Source organism: Amphiura filiformis, chromosome 2 (genome assembly GCF_039555335.1).
Source record: "Amphiura filiformis chromosome 2, Afil_fr2py, whole genome shotgun sequence".
Lineage (NCBI taxonomy): Eukaryota > Metazoa > Echinodermata > Ophiuroidea > Amphilepidida > Amphiuridae > Amphiura > Amphiura filiformis.
The window spans coordinates 10564988-10585154 of NC_092629.1; the positions used below are offsets into that span (position 1 = coordinate 10564988).

Here is a 20167-nt window from a genome sequence, read left to right on the forward strand (position 1 = left end):
TTTAAAAAAAAAAAAATAAATGTATAGATATTTATATAGCGCTTTATGCCGTAAACAGCCTCAAAGCGCTTTACAAAGAGCATAAAGTACAATAAGTATAGATAGAGTAAAAATGTTTAAAACTAAAAGGAGTCTATAGTAAAATTTTGAAACTTGTTGGAATTTACAGTCATGCCATTTTTAGGAAAGTGAGTCTTAGTTGATGATCGTGCTTAAAATCCGTTTAGATTTCAGAACTATTTAAAAAAGTCTTTGAGTGACGGCAAAAAATAAAATTTTTAAAAAATGACAGCAAAAAAACCAAACAATCGTGGGTGAGAGGGAGTTGGGCTTCTGCAACTTACACGACCAACTTGGAGCCCCTTTTTCAAGGAATTCTCTCTCTCTGCTGGAATATGATAAGTTTAATATTCTTTCATAATTAGGCCCTATAGGCATATTATGCCTACCGTAACGGAAATAGAACATCATTGTTTTTGGAGAAAAAAAAATGAGCGAAAAATCCATCCCTCGGACTAGGCCCTATATAGGTTTAGCAAAAGCCGGTCACGGGGAGGAATAAAAAAGTTTCAGTTGTCTGCTCGTTGAAAATCGGCCCTTGAAGAAAATATTCACGAAAGGTCCACTATTTTCGGGGAAATGAGCCATTTTTTGAAGGAAAGTTATCCGAAAAGATCCACTTTTTCCGGGACTTTTATATTTCAATACTGACCATGGGCCTGGGTTATATAGCACCCTCTACAACATTTTATTCAGAGGGATGCAGGCCGAGTAGCTATTTTTCCATTGGGTATAGAGGTTATCCACTTTACTCATGCGTGACTTCTAACAAAAGGCGCTGGTTCCCGTAGTATTCCTCATTCAAACTAATTCAATGCACGACCTCGGAGTTACCTGCATGACTTTGGCGGGCTATTTTGAAATAGTCATGGTTGCACATGCAGGTACTTCTTTTGAAAGTCCTAAACAAGGTATAGGAGTCGCTGGTAGGATATGCAGCTTATAGAACACGGCCTACCTCTATTGTAACTAATTAACAAAATGAGGACCGGCAAAGGGTGCCCGTTAAAAAAATCAAATATTTAATTCTTCCTCCTCACCTTTTTTTCATATTTAAATTTTAATAGTTTGGAAAATCATAATGCGTAGGCCTATTTAATTAATTAGTCGACATGAATCACTTGAAAGTGTTTTTGTGGAACTCACTCGGGCATAAAAATGCCCGGGGGCACTCGTATGTAGGGCCTAGGGCTGTCACAAGACCCCCTTTTTCAGCATCGCTGTCACCCAAAGACCCCATATTTTTTTACGAACACATGCCCTGTCACCTGAATTAAGACTCCCTATTTTTCCATTTGATCTGTCACCCAAAGACCCTTACAAGTGAACAGCAACTTTCAATTACCACTGATTTTGTTCATTATTTTGAAAGAACAAAGAAACTTGAAGCCATTTAGGCCTAGACCTCATTCGGAAATTCGAGTTTCGAGGTTTCTGTGGCGCTGTTTCGGCTCTCATGTTCTCACCCAATGACCCCATATTTTTTACATTTTGCTCTCACCGAATGCCAAAAATCATGACTCACCCAATGACCCCATATTTTTTACATTTTGCTCTCACCGAATGCCCCTTAGTGCAAAAGTGCCAGTCCTACACCTATTATAGGCCTATCCATTTCATATTGAAGTGCCCCCCCCGGGGGGAAAGGGCCTCATCATTTTGGCATAGGCCCCCTATGCAGAAAACTGCTAGCAAGTAGCAACGTCAATTTTACACAAATTGCTTGATTGCTATTGTCAATTTAGCAAATATTACTAAATTACAAAAAAATAAAAACAAAAACACCTCTTCCAAAACGTTAGGGGCGTGAAACAAATGTTTATCTTTATGTGGGCTACTATTTGGCTATTTTCAGAATCACTGGTGTGTGTATGTAGGCCTACTGTTGGCTAAATAAGCTGGTACAACTAAAGGCCTACTAGTTTGATAAAAATGCATTTCCATGCATGTGTTGGGTAATTAGATATGCTATAATTGGATTGGAAGTGCGTCTGGTATTTATTTCTTTGTCTATATTATTCAGGGGTTTTGTCTTTATTGCTTTGTTTTATGTTTTTCTAGTTTTGTTTCTGTGTTTTATTGTTACTTTCTTGTTTTGTTTTGCAACTTCGTGCGGGATCGTTCAACTTCTGACGTCATCTTCGGAAATCCATCCTTAGCAAGTGTATCCCATGATGCAACGGGGCAGCTCAGGAAATTTTGCCGTAATGTCTGAGCAGTTCTGCTGTGGAGGTCTCAAACCTCTGCTCATTTTGACCGGCCATTTACGGTCAAATGCCGCCTACCCCGAACCAGATCCGGGAGCTGCTGCTCAAGTCTACAGACAAGGATTCCAATGTAAGCCATGGTTTTCATAAGATTCAAAACTTGGTGTATTTTATGATCCGATTTTATATCCATGTGCGGTCATCAACATCATGAAGATTCGCCATCGCCATGCCTATAGAAAAACACGTACAAAATGGCCGACTTTCGTGATTGTCACCGATTTTTCTCGTCGTGTTATTCGCCTTAATTCCCACTGGCAAATGGAGTCATAATACCTGAAATGTACCTCGACATCTCTAGACCATTTCTGAACCAAAAAAGCAGAATTTCAGAGCAGTTTTGATGGTGAAATCGCCGCTTTTTTGTACGGTATTACTTGGTTCCAAATGCGTAAGTCCCATGTCTCCAGTGAGCTCGCCGACAGCAGACTGAGTCTGTTGACCAAATGAGGACCTATGAGAAACGGGCTTGAACGCATGCGCAGTAGGTTTGCTTTGGGAAATCCTGGTTTTCTGCATTGTTGCAGTGTGTGAGAGTTATTGTCGTTGAGTATAGCAGTGCGTAAGTCTGTGCTTGGCTATGGCTGCTTGAGTGGGCTATGGTTGTGCCAGCATTTAGCATATCCTTGTATTGGCATGGCCACATAGAATCATGCTGGTTCAAGCTACAGGGAAATGGTGTGGCCATACTCTTGTTGTGCTTTATCAGTTAGTGTGTAGTCTTGTCTAGACTTAGAAAATAATGACTGTGTATATAAATTAAATTTATATGCATTGCAGGATCTCCGACTCAATCGAATCCGAGCCTCAAAATTGGTATTTTTCCTCCCCAAAATCAAATTCCAATTCAACCCCTTTGCATCATGTGCATGACTGAACAAGTCCTTTTTCTTTTATTTATTTTAATATCGTGTAGAGAATAATGTAGAGTTAGTTCTTGTTGTCACAAGGCGAGGCGCAATGCCATGGCATGCATAGCCCATGGCATGCTTGAAACTTGTGCTACCGATACTACTACAGACAGTACTAGTAGTACTAGCTTATCCTTGACATAATAAGGAGCCTAGACATGGCATAGAAAAAATATTTCTTGTCTGACTTTGTCTGTGACATTTTTGGGGTGTGCATGCATATAAATGCAGCCCAGGGGGCAGAGCGTCCGGAAAAACTCCAGCCCCCAGCCTAGGCTCCTGGGCTTTAGACTGTAGTAGAAAGGCATGAAAAAAATTGGTTGAAAAATGAGTGGTGCCGGCCAAAACTTTATCGAATCGAATCCGATCTGGGGAGACTGGGGAATAGTTAGCCATGATTTTCACTCAGCAAATTGGTTTATTTCGCGTGGAACTTGGAAGTTAAAACAGAACATAGATTACTTTCAAGTACTTTGTGGTACTGTACTGTACCAGTGGCTCGAACTGGGGGGGTGCTCACCCCCCAATAATTTGGATGCCTTAAATGGAAAAGTACCATTGGCCCCCCCAATAATTTTGGCCAGGAACCATTGGCCCCCCAATATTTAACATCTTCCGGAGCCCCTGTGTACTCTCTATCCCTCAGAATCTCACAATTGGGGAAAAAAAAGTAAAAGAACCTTCTGCTTTTTCTTGAGAAAGAAACTACGGTACATGTTTTTGTATACCAATGTCAATGCTAAGGCAGCCCTGTTATATTGATTTTTCAAAGTTCAATGCTAATGGGGGATTTACTGTGCTCATGTGCTGCAGGAATGCATGCAACTTTCCCTCCGTGCATTACTGCTTCCTGCATGCCGACACGACTGCATACAATTTTAGCGCTAGCGATTGATATGACAAGGCCAAAATACGAATGTAAACAAGCAGTCTGTTTGAGTTTGAAATCTGACTTGCTTAGAGAGGGGTAGCGCAAGTTGTGTGCAACTGATAAAATCTGAACCGAGTTTAATACTATGTAGTTCAGTGGAAAATGGATATTGTCCAAGGGAAAATCTCTTGTCAACAAAAATTGATTAGGTACAGGGGTAATGTGAGAAGCACAGCACAGAGAAACGGGCTAGATTCCAGTCGTAATCCATGGATAGTTGGATACATACACCCAATGGATGACATGACCTTGATCTTCAGTGAGTGACTGAGTGTGAATTTCAAATGGGATTACCTGACTCCATGTGAAATCTACATATGACTAACCTTAGGTGTGTTTAGATGGTAGCCTACTTTTGAATGTAATTTACAAGCGAGCCAGCAATTAAATTATGCTACAAGCGAGTGTGTGTCCACACAGGACTTACTTGTAAAAGTAAGAGTGACCATCACTGGTAAATTATGCCATGATTATGCACAATCAGAATAGGATTGGGTCATCAAGGTCATGCTTACATGCGAGTTTACATGCAAATCTTGTTCACACTGGCCTTACATTCGAATGTAGCTCGCTACATAGTACATGTAAGATATCTTACATGTAAAATCGTCACTTGTAACTTGCATGTAGCTACATTGTATGCGAGTGCGTTTAGACAGGCACTACATGCATTCATCATCAAGGTCTTAGCCAGCCATACGTCTGCCCGTCTTCAAGACAGGCTAATCTAATTTTAGACGGGTAGATTTAATGGATTTTACAGATGTGATAGCTCTAAAACAGATGATTTTAAGGGTATATGAACTTGGGACTAATTCAAAGAGACATGTAAAGGCCAAATCAGGACATATTTGAACCCAGTGGGGCCAGAGCCAAAATTCCTGTTTGTGGCGGGACGGAATTTTGATAGACCTTTTAAATTGTAGCTCTGTGACTGTTTATTTTATTGATTCTTCATGTTCTTAATATAAAAAAGTAAGTTACAGACTACATTCACACGCAAGAAAAATAGCCCAAAGAATCAACATGTTGCCATGGTAACACAAATTCATCGATGTGGCGGGACGGAATGATAAACTTCATGTATTTGTGAACACAGTACATTTGTTGAATTTTTATCAAAAGTACTGGGATAAAACATTTGTTTCTAACATTGGTATTAAATTCAACTATCCTTCTTTTGTTATGGAAGGAATTATAAAATTCACCCCCTCTTTATAGTACGCTCATTAATTTTAAAAAATCATGTCATTGTGGCGGGACGGAATGTGGCGGGACGGAATTTTGTCCACCATGTCAAAATCAAGAAAAAAAGCAATTGATTCACTTTAAAACTGACAAAATTGTCTTTTCTTTCACTTCCAATGAAAAATTATTGCAAAATATAAACTGAGAAAGAAAATTTTCATCCCTTCCTGAACTTAAAAAAATCATCTCAAAATGTGTCAGGGCCATGTTTTACACCACAGACCCTGAAAATAGCCTTATTGCTGGCATCCTACCACAAAAGGCCTGAAAAAGAAGAAGTTAAAATGGCTCTGAGTCTAGCAAAGTTGATGAATTCAATTTTATGTACTCAGGAATGTTTATTACCATAATAGTTAATATTTTGGAAAGTTTTTACTAAAAATTTTTTTTTTCGTCCCTTCCGGAACGTAAAAAAAATCACCTCAAAAATGGCGGGACGGAATTTTACACATATTTTAATTAATTAATTTATTTTTGCAAAGTCCACTAACATTTTTTTTAGTGCTGAAATTGTGTATACAGAAGACCTTTATAATACCATAAACAAAAAAATCCTACCTTTTTTAAATATGTAGTAACATCAAATTTAACAATTCGTCCCGCCACACCGAGAGGGCTACATGTGTATCTAATTGCTTGCAGTCCAAATTGACGGGCAAATTTTACTTTTTTTTGCCGATTCATAATCTTTGGTTAGTAGTCTATTAAACCAGAAGAGAAATTCACTCCTGTGACAATTTCTAAATTTTAGGTTGAGTGATGACCATTTTTGGCTCTGGCCCAGTGACCCTTCCATGGGTATAGACAAGTTGTTTTATATTAATTTTGAGGGTCAAATTTTGGTATAGATTGGACGTGTGGTTTCTGATTTCTGGCTAAGTAAGACTCTGTTCATCATGCAAGTTTACATTTGAATGTTACAACTTACAAGCGACTTTACAAGCGATCGTCTGAACAAGCCTAATGTCTTCTATTAGGGAAAGTATGATTTTCAACTTCTTTGTTTGTTTTCTCTCTTTATTCCTTCCTTCTTTAGTTCTTTCCCTTCCAGTCGCCAAAAAGCCATTCGGGCGTTTTTAAATAAAGGACAACCACTATATTTTGCCTCCAAAATCATGATTTAAAAATAAATAAAACTTGATAAGTTTTGACTGGTCAGTGGTCATGTTTGATTGTAATAGATATGGACCACAGCTAGCACATAGTATTATATGCTGTGATGTTCACTTGTTACATTTCTAAATATTTTTGTTTTCACTGAGTTACCCAATGGTACCAGTGCTTGAGATCCGCATGATCACACTATGGCAAGTTAATTAGTTTGATTTTTTGCACTCAAAAATATGACATATTTTAGGGTCAACCAAAATGTATTGAGGACAAGTACATGTAGAATTTATGCTTAAGTTGTCTTCGGGACAACCTCCATATTTTCCTTATTTCGGATACTGACAATAAGTTTTAAAATGTGCATAATATTTAAAATTGCTTAATGCCTTCAAATTTCCAAAAATGTAGGCCCCCTATTGCTAGAGCAGGGTTGATAATTGTGGAGTTTAAATCTAATTTAAAACTTGATTGCAGTGTAAAAATTCATAATATTTTTGATGTAGCGCTAAGGACGGCAATTTTAGAACACATGGCCATGTACAGTGCACTTGTATACTGGTTAACAGGTTTGATGTTATAAAAAAAGAATAAAAATTATACGTAGTATTTATGAATCTTAAATTATGCTGTACATGTAGTCAGTGACAGTAATGATGCTCTATTTGAATGGAATGATAGTTGGAGCACACCTGATCCAAATGTATAGACTTAGAATTATAATCACAACTGCACTGTTAGGTCGTGTTCACATATAAATTATTTACCCGGGACCCGAGTTAACCCGGGTTGTACCCGGGTCCCGGGTTGAAAAAAATTCTGTTCACACTATAGCCACTCTCATGAAGAAAATTGACCCGGGTTGATTATTTTGGCTAAGCCTACTGGAAAATGCAGGCGTTTACATATTCTGTCATTGACCATTGACTATTACATGTAGGCCTATTACCGGTATATAACAGGCTCACAGCCTAATTATGCTCATTTTTTCCTTCTAATTCCACCTTATGTAATCTTATCTAGTTGCTTCTTGTAGCTGTTTTGGGTTAAAAACTCAAAAAAATAATTGTTACTTCTTGATTCTATAATACTAGTAATTTATTTGCATGAAAATAACTTTCTTATCTCAAGAATAGAGGTTTATTGATTTTATTGCCAAAGAACTGAATCTTTCTTTTCCCAGTGCAGAAAGGGAGTGATAATGGTTGTGTTTTCTTCTAATAATGCGGGTCAAACAGTGAATTTCTGTTCACACTACAATTGACCCGGTTCATACCCGGGTTTTACCCGGGCTGTAACCTACTCTTTCCTCGGTTGAAAAAAATTGACCCGGCTCGATTTGTTTGAGGTTTTTTCCTGTTCACACTTATAATCAACCCGGGTTAGACCCGGGTTGTACCCGGGACCCAGGGCAAAACAGGCATAGTGTGAACACGCCCTTAGTGTTACATGTTTACCTATTTCAGCAAGAATATAATTCAAGTGGCCAGAGACTTGATTTCAAGCAAATCATGTAATGGATCCACATGACCACATCGTTGCCATGGCACTGGTAGTAACTTGTGTAAACAATTTGGAGTGAACTAATTGATCTAGCACGGAGTGTTATAGTCCAGAGGTCATGCTATATAGCTTACAAGTATCGCCCATCCATTATATTGTCCCCATCCTGTACTGTGTGCAGGGAGATACTAGCAATGCCAGCCCAATTGGTAGATCTAGACTTTATAATTTAACACCACTTTTTGTGGGCCGCGAGTCACTCCGCCAGCATATTGTGATTTGTTAAGGTTTCGGTAACATTGGTAAAATGACACCCTCTTCCAAAGTATGCCCAGGCTGACAAGTGTCCATGAGTAGTAAAGGTACATGTAGTATCATGCAAGTTATGATAAGGATGTAGAAAAAAGTTGGCAGTGACCATAAGTATTTTTCATGTTCATTATACTCCATTTGCATTAGGCTCTCTCACCTAAAGGGTAATTATGTACTTGAGTACCGATTGAATTTTCTGGCGGGAATCTGCATTGCGATATTTAAAAAACGCAAAAAAAAAGGTTAGACCCTAAAATTACTATCTAGGCCTGTTATCGATACAGTTTTTATGCCTCCACCGCGAGGCATACTGTTTTTGCAATGTCCGTGCTTCCGTCTGGATGCTATATCTCAGGCATGGATGGGCGGATTGACTTCAGATTTTCAGGATAGGTTGGTCATGGTCAAAAACTCTGGATACTTTTTTTTGGGTGGGGTTCAAGGTCATATACTGAGGTCAAAGGTCATTTGAGGTTAAACAAGGTAAATTTGGTCTCATGACAGTTCAAATCCTATTGCAACCAAGCTTGAGTCATAGCTGCACTTTGTGAACCCTCATATATTGGTGGTGATTAAAGGTCATATACTTGTGAGGTCAAAGGTCATTCGAGGTCAACTTGTAAAATACCAAATGTTATTTTTGGTTAAAATTTGGTCTCATATGAACAGTTTAAATCCTAATGCAACCAATCTTGGGACAGCTGCACTATGTAAACCCTCATTATTTATTTATCGAGGGACCTTTCTATACTTTGTTGCATGTAGTCCTACAGGGGGGCCATTTTCCTTATTTACCTCTTTTCTCAGAGGCTAGGGGTCGCACGTTCCTCAAACGTGGTGGTTGGGTGCATCTTGACAACAGGCAGAACAAGTTTGTATTGGTTAGTGGGTCAAGGTCACCTGAGGTCATCCAGAGGTCATCTGAGGTAAAATTATCAAAAACTGTCATACGGGCATGAAACTTGGTAGGTACAGTCAACATTTAGAGCCAAATTTTTGAAAGGTCATTTTGGGGTCATCCGGGGTCACCCAGGGGTCATCTGAGGTCAAATTAGTAAAAACTGTCATATGGGCATGAAACTTGGTGGGTACAGTCAACATTTAGAGCCAAAAATTTTTAGGGTCATCCAGGGGTCATCTGAGATCAAATTAGTACAAACTGTCATATGGGCAGGAAACTTGGTGGGCACAGTCAACATTATAGAGCCACGTTTTGGAAGGTCATTTTGAGGTCACCAGGGGTCATCCAGAGGTCATGTGAGGTCAAATTAGAACTGTCCTTGGCATGAGTGCCACATCACTCCCTTTGGTGGAGGCATCACGGTCGACACTGTGCTTCGAAAACCGCGGTCCATCTAGTTTGAAGTTGACTTGATATATCGGAAGCAAATTATACGACATATCGATACAGTGTCGATATAATGACACATTTTCATGATGGAACTTCTGTTTCTTCAATGTTTATTAGTAGTAGTACAACGGAATAGGCCCCCAACATAACAAAACAACCATGCAAAGTAACTTCACACTCTTTCAGGGGATCTGCTAGAGGGGTTTGAGATGACATGATGGCTCAGCTTGGAATTGGGAGACCGTAATTAGGGATAATCTAACCATAATTATGTGCCATATCGTTACTCGTTAGTGTACATGTATCGATACTACCATTGAGTGTACAATGTACCAACATGTCGTAACTATTTTCCGACTTTCGATTCTTTCGACAATCGATAACGGGCCTAAAAATTGCTTGTTATTTAAAGTTGGAAACTGGAAAAAAGTTTAGACTACTAAAAAAAAAAAGCTAAATGCTGTATAAAGTTGTATGAGAGAGAATTCCATCTTTGCACAAAAACACAATATAAAATGTGGAAGCAGCAATTTGGACCATAACTCTACACATGCTATCTGCGTCTCGCACCGTACCGATGAACCTCCGAAACCCTTTCAAATTGTCCTTGCAAATAAGAAGTATTTTAAATAGCTTTTTTAAAATGAATCATTGAAAATTATATAGGAGCCTGCCATAAACGGAGAATGTTAAAATTAATGTCAAAATTTAATGATGTGTAATGAAAACAATAAGATACAAAGCAATCGTACCCTGCTTTTATCCAAATCTCATTATCATTACCATTTTAGTTTCTCATAGACAAGATGAGAATATTTTATCAATTAAGTAAATTTGTGTTTGCAATCGTTACTATCACTCAGCAAATCCAATACAAAATTTGATCAAGCCTAAATGAGACAAATTTGCATGCAACTATGAATGTGATTTTACTGAAAGAGTGGTACAATATTCTTGTATTTTAGTAAAAATTTGAATAATGAATTTTATAGATTAATCATAATTATCGTGAATATAGTATAACCATGATAACTGGTATATTTGCTTGATAATATAGCAAATCACAGCTTGCAAGATAGCAAACAGTTCAAGAATCCAAAGGTATCCTTAAAATATTTTCAATATTTTATAATTACCTATTGGTACTCTATATGTTGCCTTTATGCAGAAACAAACATCACCAAAGGTAATTTTGATGAAAAGGGGTGTAGATTTCAAATGGAGTGACCCACTCTGGTACTCCAATTGAAATTCACACTCCCTGTGTGGAAGATTAAGGTCACGAATGTCTTCTATCAGAGGGTGTACAAATTTCAAGTGGACAAGCCTACAGTATTGTGATTTTAGAAGTGAGATCACGTTTTGTTGTTTTCATTTGTGATTCATAATTTTTCTGATATATCTTTTTCAGGTGGTTGATATGGGCAATGTAGTGAAGGCCTTATCATACCTGGAGAAAACGCCGATCACAAAGGAAGCACTAGAGGTAAGACCAAGAAATAAATACAAGTTATATTGGCATTGTGTTGATATGGGATTTCATTTGTTTTGCTGCATTCGCTGCCTGTCCATTTGACGCTATAGTCTGTCTATCTCTATCTCAATCTCAAGTGGAGAATAACGGTATGTTGGATTTACAATCACTTGATTATAAAGAAAGTTTGTCAAAAAAAAATAGAAACATGAGAAAAACAACCAGTGTACATGTAGTAGCCAATCGGTGCAAGTTGCTTCCAGTTCTTGACACCAGGAAAGTTTATCGAGTCAAATTGGTTGAGGTTCATTTGGGGAAGAATCACAGAAGAGTTGGGGAAGATTTCATCAATAATGTTGCATTCCTGGTCAATCCTGGAAGAATAGACTGATAACTTTGCTTCAGCTTGTTTTAGGCCTAACCTCTCCATATGCAGTAGTTAATTTGAAGTGCATTCTCACCTGACCGGTCTCTTGATTATTTCAGTATTGAGGGATACTCCCTGTTCTCACACCCACGTAGTGATAGCTATGGTGGTATTGCTTTATATGTTAATGAACAACTTGAGGCCAAAGTTATGAAAGTTGATAATCCTAACTCCTTAGAGGTCATGTGGCTTCAGGTACAACCCACTAGACTTCCTAGATCTGTCTCCACATTGATATATTGTGTTGTTTACTTTCCTGATGAAACCCAAGCAGGTGCAATGCTTCAACATTTGCAAATCAACCTAGATAAAGTCCGATTGGAACATCCTGACGAGGTATCACAATTCTTGGTGACCTCAACCGTCTCAAAGTATCTCAATTCTGTAACAACAATAAACTTGTGCAGATAGTGGATTTCCGACAAGAGGTACAGCAACCCTTGACAAAATCATCACCAATCTGCCTGACTTTTACCACAAACCACAACCTTCCCTCCTTTGGGGAAGAGTGACCACTCAGGTGTCTCCTGGATTCCTTTACAGCCAGTCTCACAAGACAAACATTACCACCAAGCGTGTTATTCGCCCATTCAAAGACTCTAATATTCGAGACTTCGGTGGTTGGATCACCAACCATGACTGGTATGAAGTTCACGAGGCTGTGGGTACACAGGATAAGTGTGACGCCTTTTATAGAACACTCAACACCAAGATGGAGGATCACTTTCCAGAAAAAACTGTCAAACTTCACCAGGAAGACAAGCCGTGGATGACTACTGAAGTAAAAAGACTTATTAAAAGAGACAATCTGCTTTCCAACATGGCAGAACACCACTTTGGAAGCAACTCCGAAATAAGGTTAAAAGAGCTATCAGCTGCTAAGCATTCCTTCTACCATGAAAGGATTCACAAACTCAAAAAGTCAAACCCATCTGCTTGGTATAAGCAAATACGTGTTATGACAACGGGCAATAAAGGTCAACCGCGAATTCAGCCCCCTGTTGGCGTTGATCCCAACGCAGACAAAGATGTCGCAGATAGTATTAACAATCACTTTGTTTCCATCAGTGAAGACCTTTGCCCTCTGGAGATGTGTGATTTGCCTAGTTTTAGACCAACTATGGTCAATCCCCCTGTAGTTCCAGTGTGGAATGTGTATAACAAACTCAAACAGATAAGCTCTAAAAAGCGAGTGGTCCGGATGGTATTCCAGCTAAACTTATCAGCTTAATTCGCGCATTTAATTGAGCTCTCCACTTACTGAAATCTTGAATACTTCCTATCAGGAAGGAGTTGTACCCGCCAATGGAAGAAGGCGGTTGTAGTGCCGATACCTAAAACTACTCGCCCTACTTGGGACAAACTACGACCCATTTCACTCACTGATCACTTCTAAAGTAGCTGAATTTTTCATCATGAATTGGGTCATGGAAGACATTGAGCCTCGCATTGATGTGAACCAATTTGGTAATAGAAAGGGCAGATCTACATCCCATTATCTTGTGAAACTGCTCAACGAGTTGTATGAGCATACTGATAAACCTAAGAGTACATGTAGAGTAGTGGTAACTGATTTTAGTAAAGCATTTGATCGGGTTGATCACAACATCATCATCCCCAAGCTCCTTGATATGGGTACCAGGCCTGAAATCATTCCATGGTTGTGCGATTTTCTTAGCAATAGGTCTCAGTGTGTGCGTTACCAGTCTATCACTTCCAGTTGGAGAACCCTGAAAGGGGTGTTCCACAAGGTACCTTTGGTTGGCCCAGGTTCATTCTTAGTGTTAAACAATGATGCTGCCATCTCCAATGTTCAGCAAATTTCTGCACTGAAATATGTAGATGATATCACACTAGTGGAGAAATGTAGGCTGAACCAGCGAAGTCATCTCCAAGAGCATCTTAATCATTTTGACCAATGATCTGAGAGCAACAATATGTCACTCAATGCAACCAAGTGCATGTCGATGATGGTTGGTTTTTCTAAATCACCAGTCGCACCTTCTCCGCTATTATTATGCAATCAGCAATTAGCAGAGGTTGATGTTGTCAAGGTATTGGGTGTTCAGATCAGCAGTGACTTAAAGTGGGACATTCATATCAACAGTGTCATAAAACGTGCTGCAGGTAGATTGTTCATGTTAACTACTCTTAAGCGGTTTAACTTGCCCCTGCAAGATCTGATCACCATTTACGTTGGCTTCATCAGACCACTGCTAGAGTACTCGGTCCCTGTGTGGCATAGCAGTCTCACAAATGTTCAATCCGCTGCTTTAGAAAGAGTCCAGAAGCGGGCACTGAGAATCATGTTGCGTCAACAATACATATCTTATCATGATGCACTCCAAGTATGCTCCCTAGACTCTTTGGCTACAAGAAGGCATCAAATATGTCTTGACTTTGCCAAAAAATTACTTGAAGACCCAACCTTCCGTGACTGGTTACCTACTGATAGGCGTTCTGCCCATGGCAGAAACTTGCGTGGAGCTCACAAACTTACAACCCAAACTTGGAAAACCAAACGATACTATGATAGTGCAATACCTTACCTAACCAGACTGCTGAACTCTTAACTGCATTATGTACCAACCATTTTTATAGTGATGTTTTCAAACCTGATGTGCATTTCAACAATTTAACCATGTGTCGCTTTTGTTTACAATGCCTGTGTTACATCTTTTATATATATTCCATACGTGCAATAGTATTTAAACTTTTGATCTTCTTGTATGCTTTGATATGTTTTATTGGTGTAGTTGCTTTGGAGCGAGTGGTCATGCCCTCATGAGGGGTTTGGTGCTTTTTTCCATCTCTTTCTCTCTCACCCCTCTGGGATCATGATGGCTCGCCCCAACACGACTCCTTCTTTTTACTGTTATTTATTTTGAATAATGTATTTCTTCACGTGCAATATCATATTTATTGGTCATTACTATTTGAATAATTTTATCCTTGGGGTGAAACCACCTCCTTTCCACCATTTTCCCAGGTCCAGTTGACCGCACTTTTAGCTGCTGGACCTCTCTTTCTGTGGGTTCTGGTTACAGGATGAGGTTTCGCCCCTTGGTTTATTTTGTGTACTTTAAGGGGGTAGTGCACCCCTGTGGTTAATTTGTGACTATTTTTGCATTTGTCTCAGAAAGTAGTAGCACACTGGTGGCGGGGTTGTGTATGTTGTTGGGGCGGGGTCCAATTGCTGCACTGGGGTTTCGTGACTCGGGACAGGCGGTTCAGTGTGATTGGAAGCGGGTACATCCTATCGGTACCTTATTTCTTATCATGAATTGCGGACCGCTTGTCTTGGGTCACTGTGGTTCCGGTGTGGTGGTTGGTTTCCCTGCCCCTGTGATGTGCATGACTTTTGTTGCCACTGTGTTGTTGGTTTTTGGGAGGGATGCGAGAGTGGACACAGGTTTATCGAGGGTGTAGTACCCGTCTAAGTGATATTTTCTGATATTTAAATCTATGTCATGCTTTTTGTTGTTTTTTAATGATTGTAAATTTCACAGCAATTCAGCTTTTAGCTGCTACCGTGTCTTTTAATAAACCATGAATGAATGAATGAATGAAGTGCATTACAAGTTGTTTTTTGGCTGGCACCAACTCATTTGTGCCTCAAAATTATTTCAAATTGCTCTGGAGAACAACTTACAAGCTTCAACAAGTTCATAACCAACTACTAATGTACCGATATGTATTTTTTTTAAATTTGAGCTGAACTAATTATTTTCTGTTGTTTATTTTGCAGGCAACTCGCCTTGGCAAGACAGTTAATGACATCCGAAAGAAAACCAACGATAAAGACCTTGCTGCCCGCTGCAAATCTCTAGTACGACAATGGCAAAAACAATTTGTGCGCAGTTCTCAGAAAAAAGATCCCGCCACCCCTACACCTGGTGCCGAAGCCGACGGGGTCAGGTCAGCCCATTCCCAGGGTGACGTAACACCGACTGGTCGTCCACCGTCACGGGGGCTACAAGCCGCTTCTAGTGTAGATAAATCACGTAAAGAAAACCGGAAGAGACGGAAACCGGACACGCCGGGCTCCGCTTCCTCTCCTCCTAGTTCAGAACTTGTTCATCCCGCTAAACGGTTAGGGCAGGTATCGTCGGCGTCTGTTGCGTCCACAGAATCTAGCATCAATGGGTTGCCTAATCAAACGGCTTCTGGTATTCCAAAGTCGGGGACGACTTCCAAGAAACAGACCAAATCACCGAAAGGGACTCTTGCATCCACCGCAGCCAAGAGCAGTGAACGTGTCTCTGTACAGTCCAAGAAGACCAGACCGCGTACACCTGCGCTGGATGAGACTGCTCCTTCTCCATCGGGGGAGTCTAAGGTACCTAGCAAATCAACAAGTCGGACCACCAAAAATAAAAAACATTCACCAAATGTTTCTATACCAAAGGTTTCAAAGGTCAGTAAACTTTCATCATCACCCTCTTCGACAGCAAGTCCAAGTGCAGCACAACTTTCTGGGACGGACAAGTCCAATTCAAGTCCAAAAACTGGCAGAAAATCGCCGCGCAATTCTACACGGAACAGTACGCTGGGTAGTAACGCGTGGTCGCCCGTTGTGCAACCAAACTCTAGTAGAGTGGAAGATGGCAATTCTAGTGCTGCTACAGTCAAATTACGAACACCAAAACAAAATCTCACCGCAAATTCCCCATCAGTAGAGCCCAAACCTGTAACTAGTAGCAGTATCAATACTTTGATGGCAAAAACGGACGTAAAATTAGAAGGTGTAAACAGAACTGATCCTTCAAAAGTAAAAATAGTCAAACCAATGAAATCAATATTTGATGATGATAGGAGCGATGAAGGTGAATTGAACACTGAAATTGCCGACCCTATTAATCCTCTCAATACATTCTCGCTGGCGTCGCCAACTCGTGACACTCCTGAAATAGATGACAGTGATGAGGAAACCAATGTGATATTATCCGAAAGTGCTGTCTTTGTTGCCAATAACGGTGAAAGTTTAGTGCCTAAAAGTTCCCCTACGCGTAGCGATGATCTCCTTGCAAGCAAAGGTCCGGAAAAGCTTGAAGATGACGAAGAAGAAGAGGAAGAAATCATTGCTAAGAAACCAATTACCGAAGAGGATGTGGAGAGATTGCACGATAACAAGTGGGAAGGGGTCAACGGTTGCTATGACGATAAAGGTCAATGGTTTGATTGGACGCAGTGCCTATCTGTTCTTTTTAATGAAGAGGAACACCCTTTGCATATTTTGCCCTATGTAACATTAGATTAAGGCAGGATTGCCACCACTGTGACTTTGTAGCCCAATGTAGCCCAAAATGCATTGTCAATATTTCATTTCAGGGGTAGTTTTAGAATAACACTGCTGAAAATGCTCTTTTTAGGGTGGTGCAGCTGTGGTCCTGCTTTCACTGATTTCAATTCTGGGATACTGCATGTTCACAGATTGTTAAAATCCATATAAACAAAGTTTAAATCCATGTAAACAAAGTTTAAATCCTTTAAACAAAGTTTAAATCCATGTAAACAAAGTTTAAATCCATGTAAACAAAGTTAAAATCCATGTAAACAAAGTTTAAATACATGTAAACAAAGTTTAAATCCATGTAAATCTTTGATCTGTATTAGCATCTGCCAAGCCACCTTGGTTACAGGTATGCAGTGCGTATGCACAAAGCAAGTTGTACCAGGTCTAATGTTAGACCTGTCCTATTCTAACCATGGAGATTAGAACAATTAGGGTGGGATCCATTTACTCTTTTCTTTTCCTCCTTTACCCCCTAGGAAAGTACAGAACTGAATTATAACCATCTAATATTAAGCTGTATTGCCCTTAACAGGATTTGCAATAATATAGAATGAGGTACAAATGTATGTAAATACCAAAAAGTTCCTTCTCCGTAAGGCTTGTCTCTATGGTTAGCTTGTTTTGTGCATATGGACCTGAAGGTCTTGATTTGGAAAAATTGTCCTTCTTTGAAAACCCTGGTTCAAAGGGGAATTAGGTTTGGCTGACAATAGAAAACACTCAAAAGAATGACCAAAATAAGCTCAATGTAGGACCAAAATAAGCTGAGAATTGAATGAATGCACTTGAATGTTGGATCAGTCACAGAGTCTTAGCCAGAAATCAGAAACCACCCGTCCAAGCAGATACCAAAATTTGACTCTCAAATATAACAACTTGTCTATACCCATGGAAGGGTCACTTGGGTCAAATATGTCCTGATTTGGCCTTTACATGTCACTCTGAATTAGTCTCAAGTTCATATAAACTTAAAATCATCTGTTTTAGAGCTATCATATCTGTAAAATCCATTAAATCCACCGTCTAAAATTAGATTAGACCGTCTTAAAGACAGGTGGACGCATGGCTGGCTAAGACCTTGATCAGTGAATACAGTTGCAATAGGAACAGGTACTTGACTCAAGAGGGCGCTCAAGTGAAATGGATGGAGTCAATTTGGCTTGTATTGGTCTTACTTTGAGCTTGTTTCGGAGTGGTTCCGCTTATTTTACTGTGGTCGTACTTTTGAGGGTTTTTTATCATCAGCCAATGCTAATTCACCATTTTTACTGAAAGATTTAAAGGATGTTTTTCCAATTCAAGATGCAGTGATAGTTTCACACACAGCTACACTGGGTTTCAGAGAAGAACGGCAGTCCCTTGCTCAGATTGACGTGAGCGCCCTGTTAATGAGTGACATACGCGGTCTAACGCGGAGCTTTGTGTTCACTTCAAGGGCGCCAACCAACAATTTGACGCACAATTGGCCAATCAGATTATCTGTCTGTTGCTATGATTGTCAGACGATTGATTCAGCCAATCAGAACCCCACTTCCGTGTTTACGCTCTGCACACTCTCAAAATGTAAACAAGTGCCGTTCGTATCTGACAAAAACTGTAGTGCACACACCCTCTAAGATAAATTGTTGCAAGAATTTGGCCGCTGATTATAAAGATTATACTCGTAAAGGGTAATATACTAAAGGCTACATTGGGCGATAAAGTGCGCAGGTTTGTGGCAACCATGTTCTGAGCCACATTTTCTTTAATGGCTCAATAAAAAATATAAAAAAGATTCCATTTTTGTTTTTGTTTTTTGTTTACTATTGACTTCATGTATATTTGTACAATGTATGAAGAGATTATACGAGATATACTAACATTACAAGGTACATATCATCACTTTTGCATAGAGATGAATATTATTGTCGTTTGCTATTTGTGAGCTTCTCATATTGTGATATTTTACTTCTCAATTTATTATGTCATAAGTTCCCGAGTAGTTTGCATCTAACTTCGTCATGCAGGTATATACAGTACATGTATCCACAGACTACAACAGACCATGTATCAACAGTCAAAGTCACTGTGCATTGTATGCTTTAAATTTTCTCGCATATTCATGAGGGCCGATTGTGCCATCGTGCCGTGTCTAAAAATCAACAATCAGCCCTCATTATCGGGTGATGCTGAGACTTTGGCTGCTCGTGCACGGTCTGTTATCTTTTTCGTCCATGCATGTATCACACATACAGGTACATTCTACAGAACAAGCTGTGCTCCAAAATCCACTCAAGAAAATTTATATGTATTTTTTGGAGGGAAAAGAGCTCATTTTAATTGGTGGAAAATGCACCCAAATATTACACAATGGACTATTCCAAGTGAAATTCATACACCCCTATTGAAGTCAAACAGGGACTGCCTTTTGAGGAGAGTGAGAGTAATGTGTGTACTGCTCTCCTTAAATCTGATATAGGAGAGTTATTTTAGCTCTCCTAGTTGACCATTCTCTCCTCACATTCTATTGTAAATAAGCTCTAAACAGCTCTGGCTTAATTTCAAAAGACAGTCCCTGAGTCAAATCCTTGATCTTCTACACTGGAATTGTGAATTTTAAATGGGGTTACTTGTCAAATTCCCATTTGAAATCGACACCCATGTGTGGGAGATTAAGGTCATATCATCCACAGGGGGTGTATTAATTTCAACTGAAACTTATAGCCCAATTTGGGTCTTTACATAGAAAGAAAATTAAAGAGGATTACTTCTGCAGAAAGTGACTAGAAAGTTGCTTCACAAGTGACAATTGAATTCGTATGCAATTGCAAACCCTATGATATAATATGGGCAACATGTGATGTTGCATCATGCAAGTAAATATATATCTACAAAATGTGCATTTATGTTAAGGAACAAACAAAAGTTTGATTACATTTGTAAAAATCTAGTTAAATTATTGGTCTTTTGAGTTGACCTTTTGAGTTGTAGCACTTGGTCAACATTAACACTTACGTTTTATGGACCGTAGGAAAGGAGGGGGGGTCAACTTTCTTTTATAGGATGTTATCAAACTTTTTGGTTGTTCCCTCATTGAGGATTCAGCATCGTGTACAAAATGTAAGTAATACATACATTGTAACATGTACATTTGTCATTCAGGATTTTTTTATAGCTGCGAGCATTATGATGGAATGCATTGAGCTGGTTAAAGCGTATGTATTAAACTTGTAATATGCGAGACTGGTTGATGATTGATTTAATTAATAATTAAGTTTTGTGCGGGTTTGCTGTTGGACAA

At 39.3% G+C, this 20167-nt stretch overlaps 1 protein-coding gene across 5 annotated transcripts; it reads left to right on the forward strand.

Moving 5' to 3' along the window:
* The first annotated feature begins 2230 nt into the window (after nt 1-2230).
* On the forward strand, nt 2231-19498 carry LOC140145864 (uncharacterized). 5 transcript variants are annotated; one of them, XM_072167555.1, is made up of 3 exons: nt 2231-2397; nt 11102-11176; nt 15340-19498. In XM_072167555.1, the coding sequence occupies exons 1-3, from the start codon at nt 2335-2337 to the stop codon at nt 16849-16851; spliced, it is 1650 nt and encodes a 549-aa protein (XP_072023656.1). In that variant the 5' UTR covers nt 2231-2334; the 3' UTR covers nt 16852-19498. The 5 variants fall into 5 exon arrangements, with proteins under 5 accessions (XP_072023656.1, XP_072023660.1, XP_072023658.1 ...); XM_072167559.1 differs by lacking the exon at nt 2231-2397 and adding an exon at nt 2865-2889; XM_072167557.1 differs by lacking the exon at nt 2231-2397 and adding an exon at nt 2915-3005.
* The last annotated feature ends 669 nt before the right edge of the window (nt 19499-20167 follow it).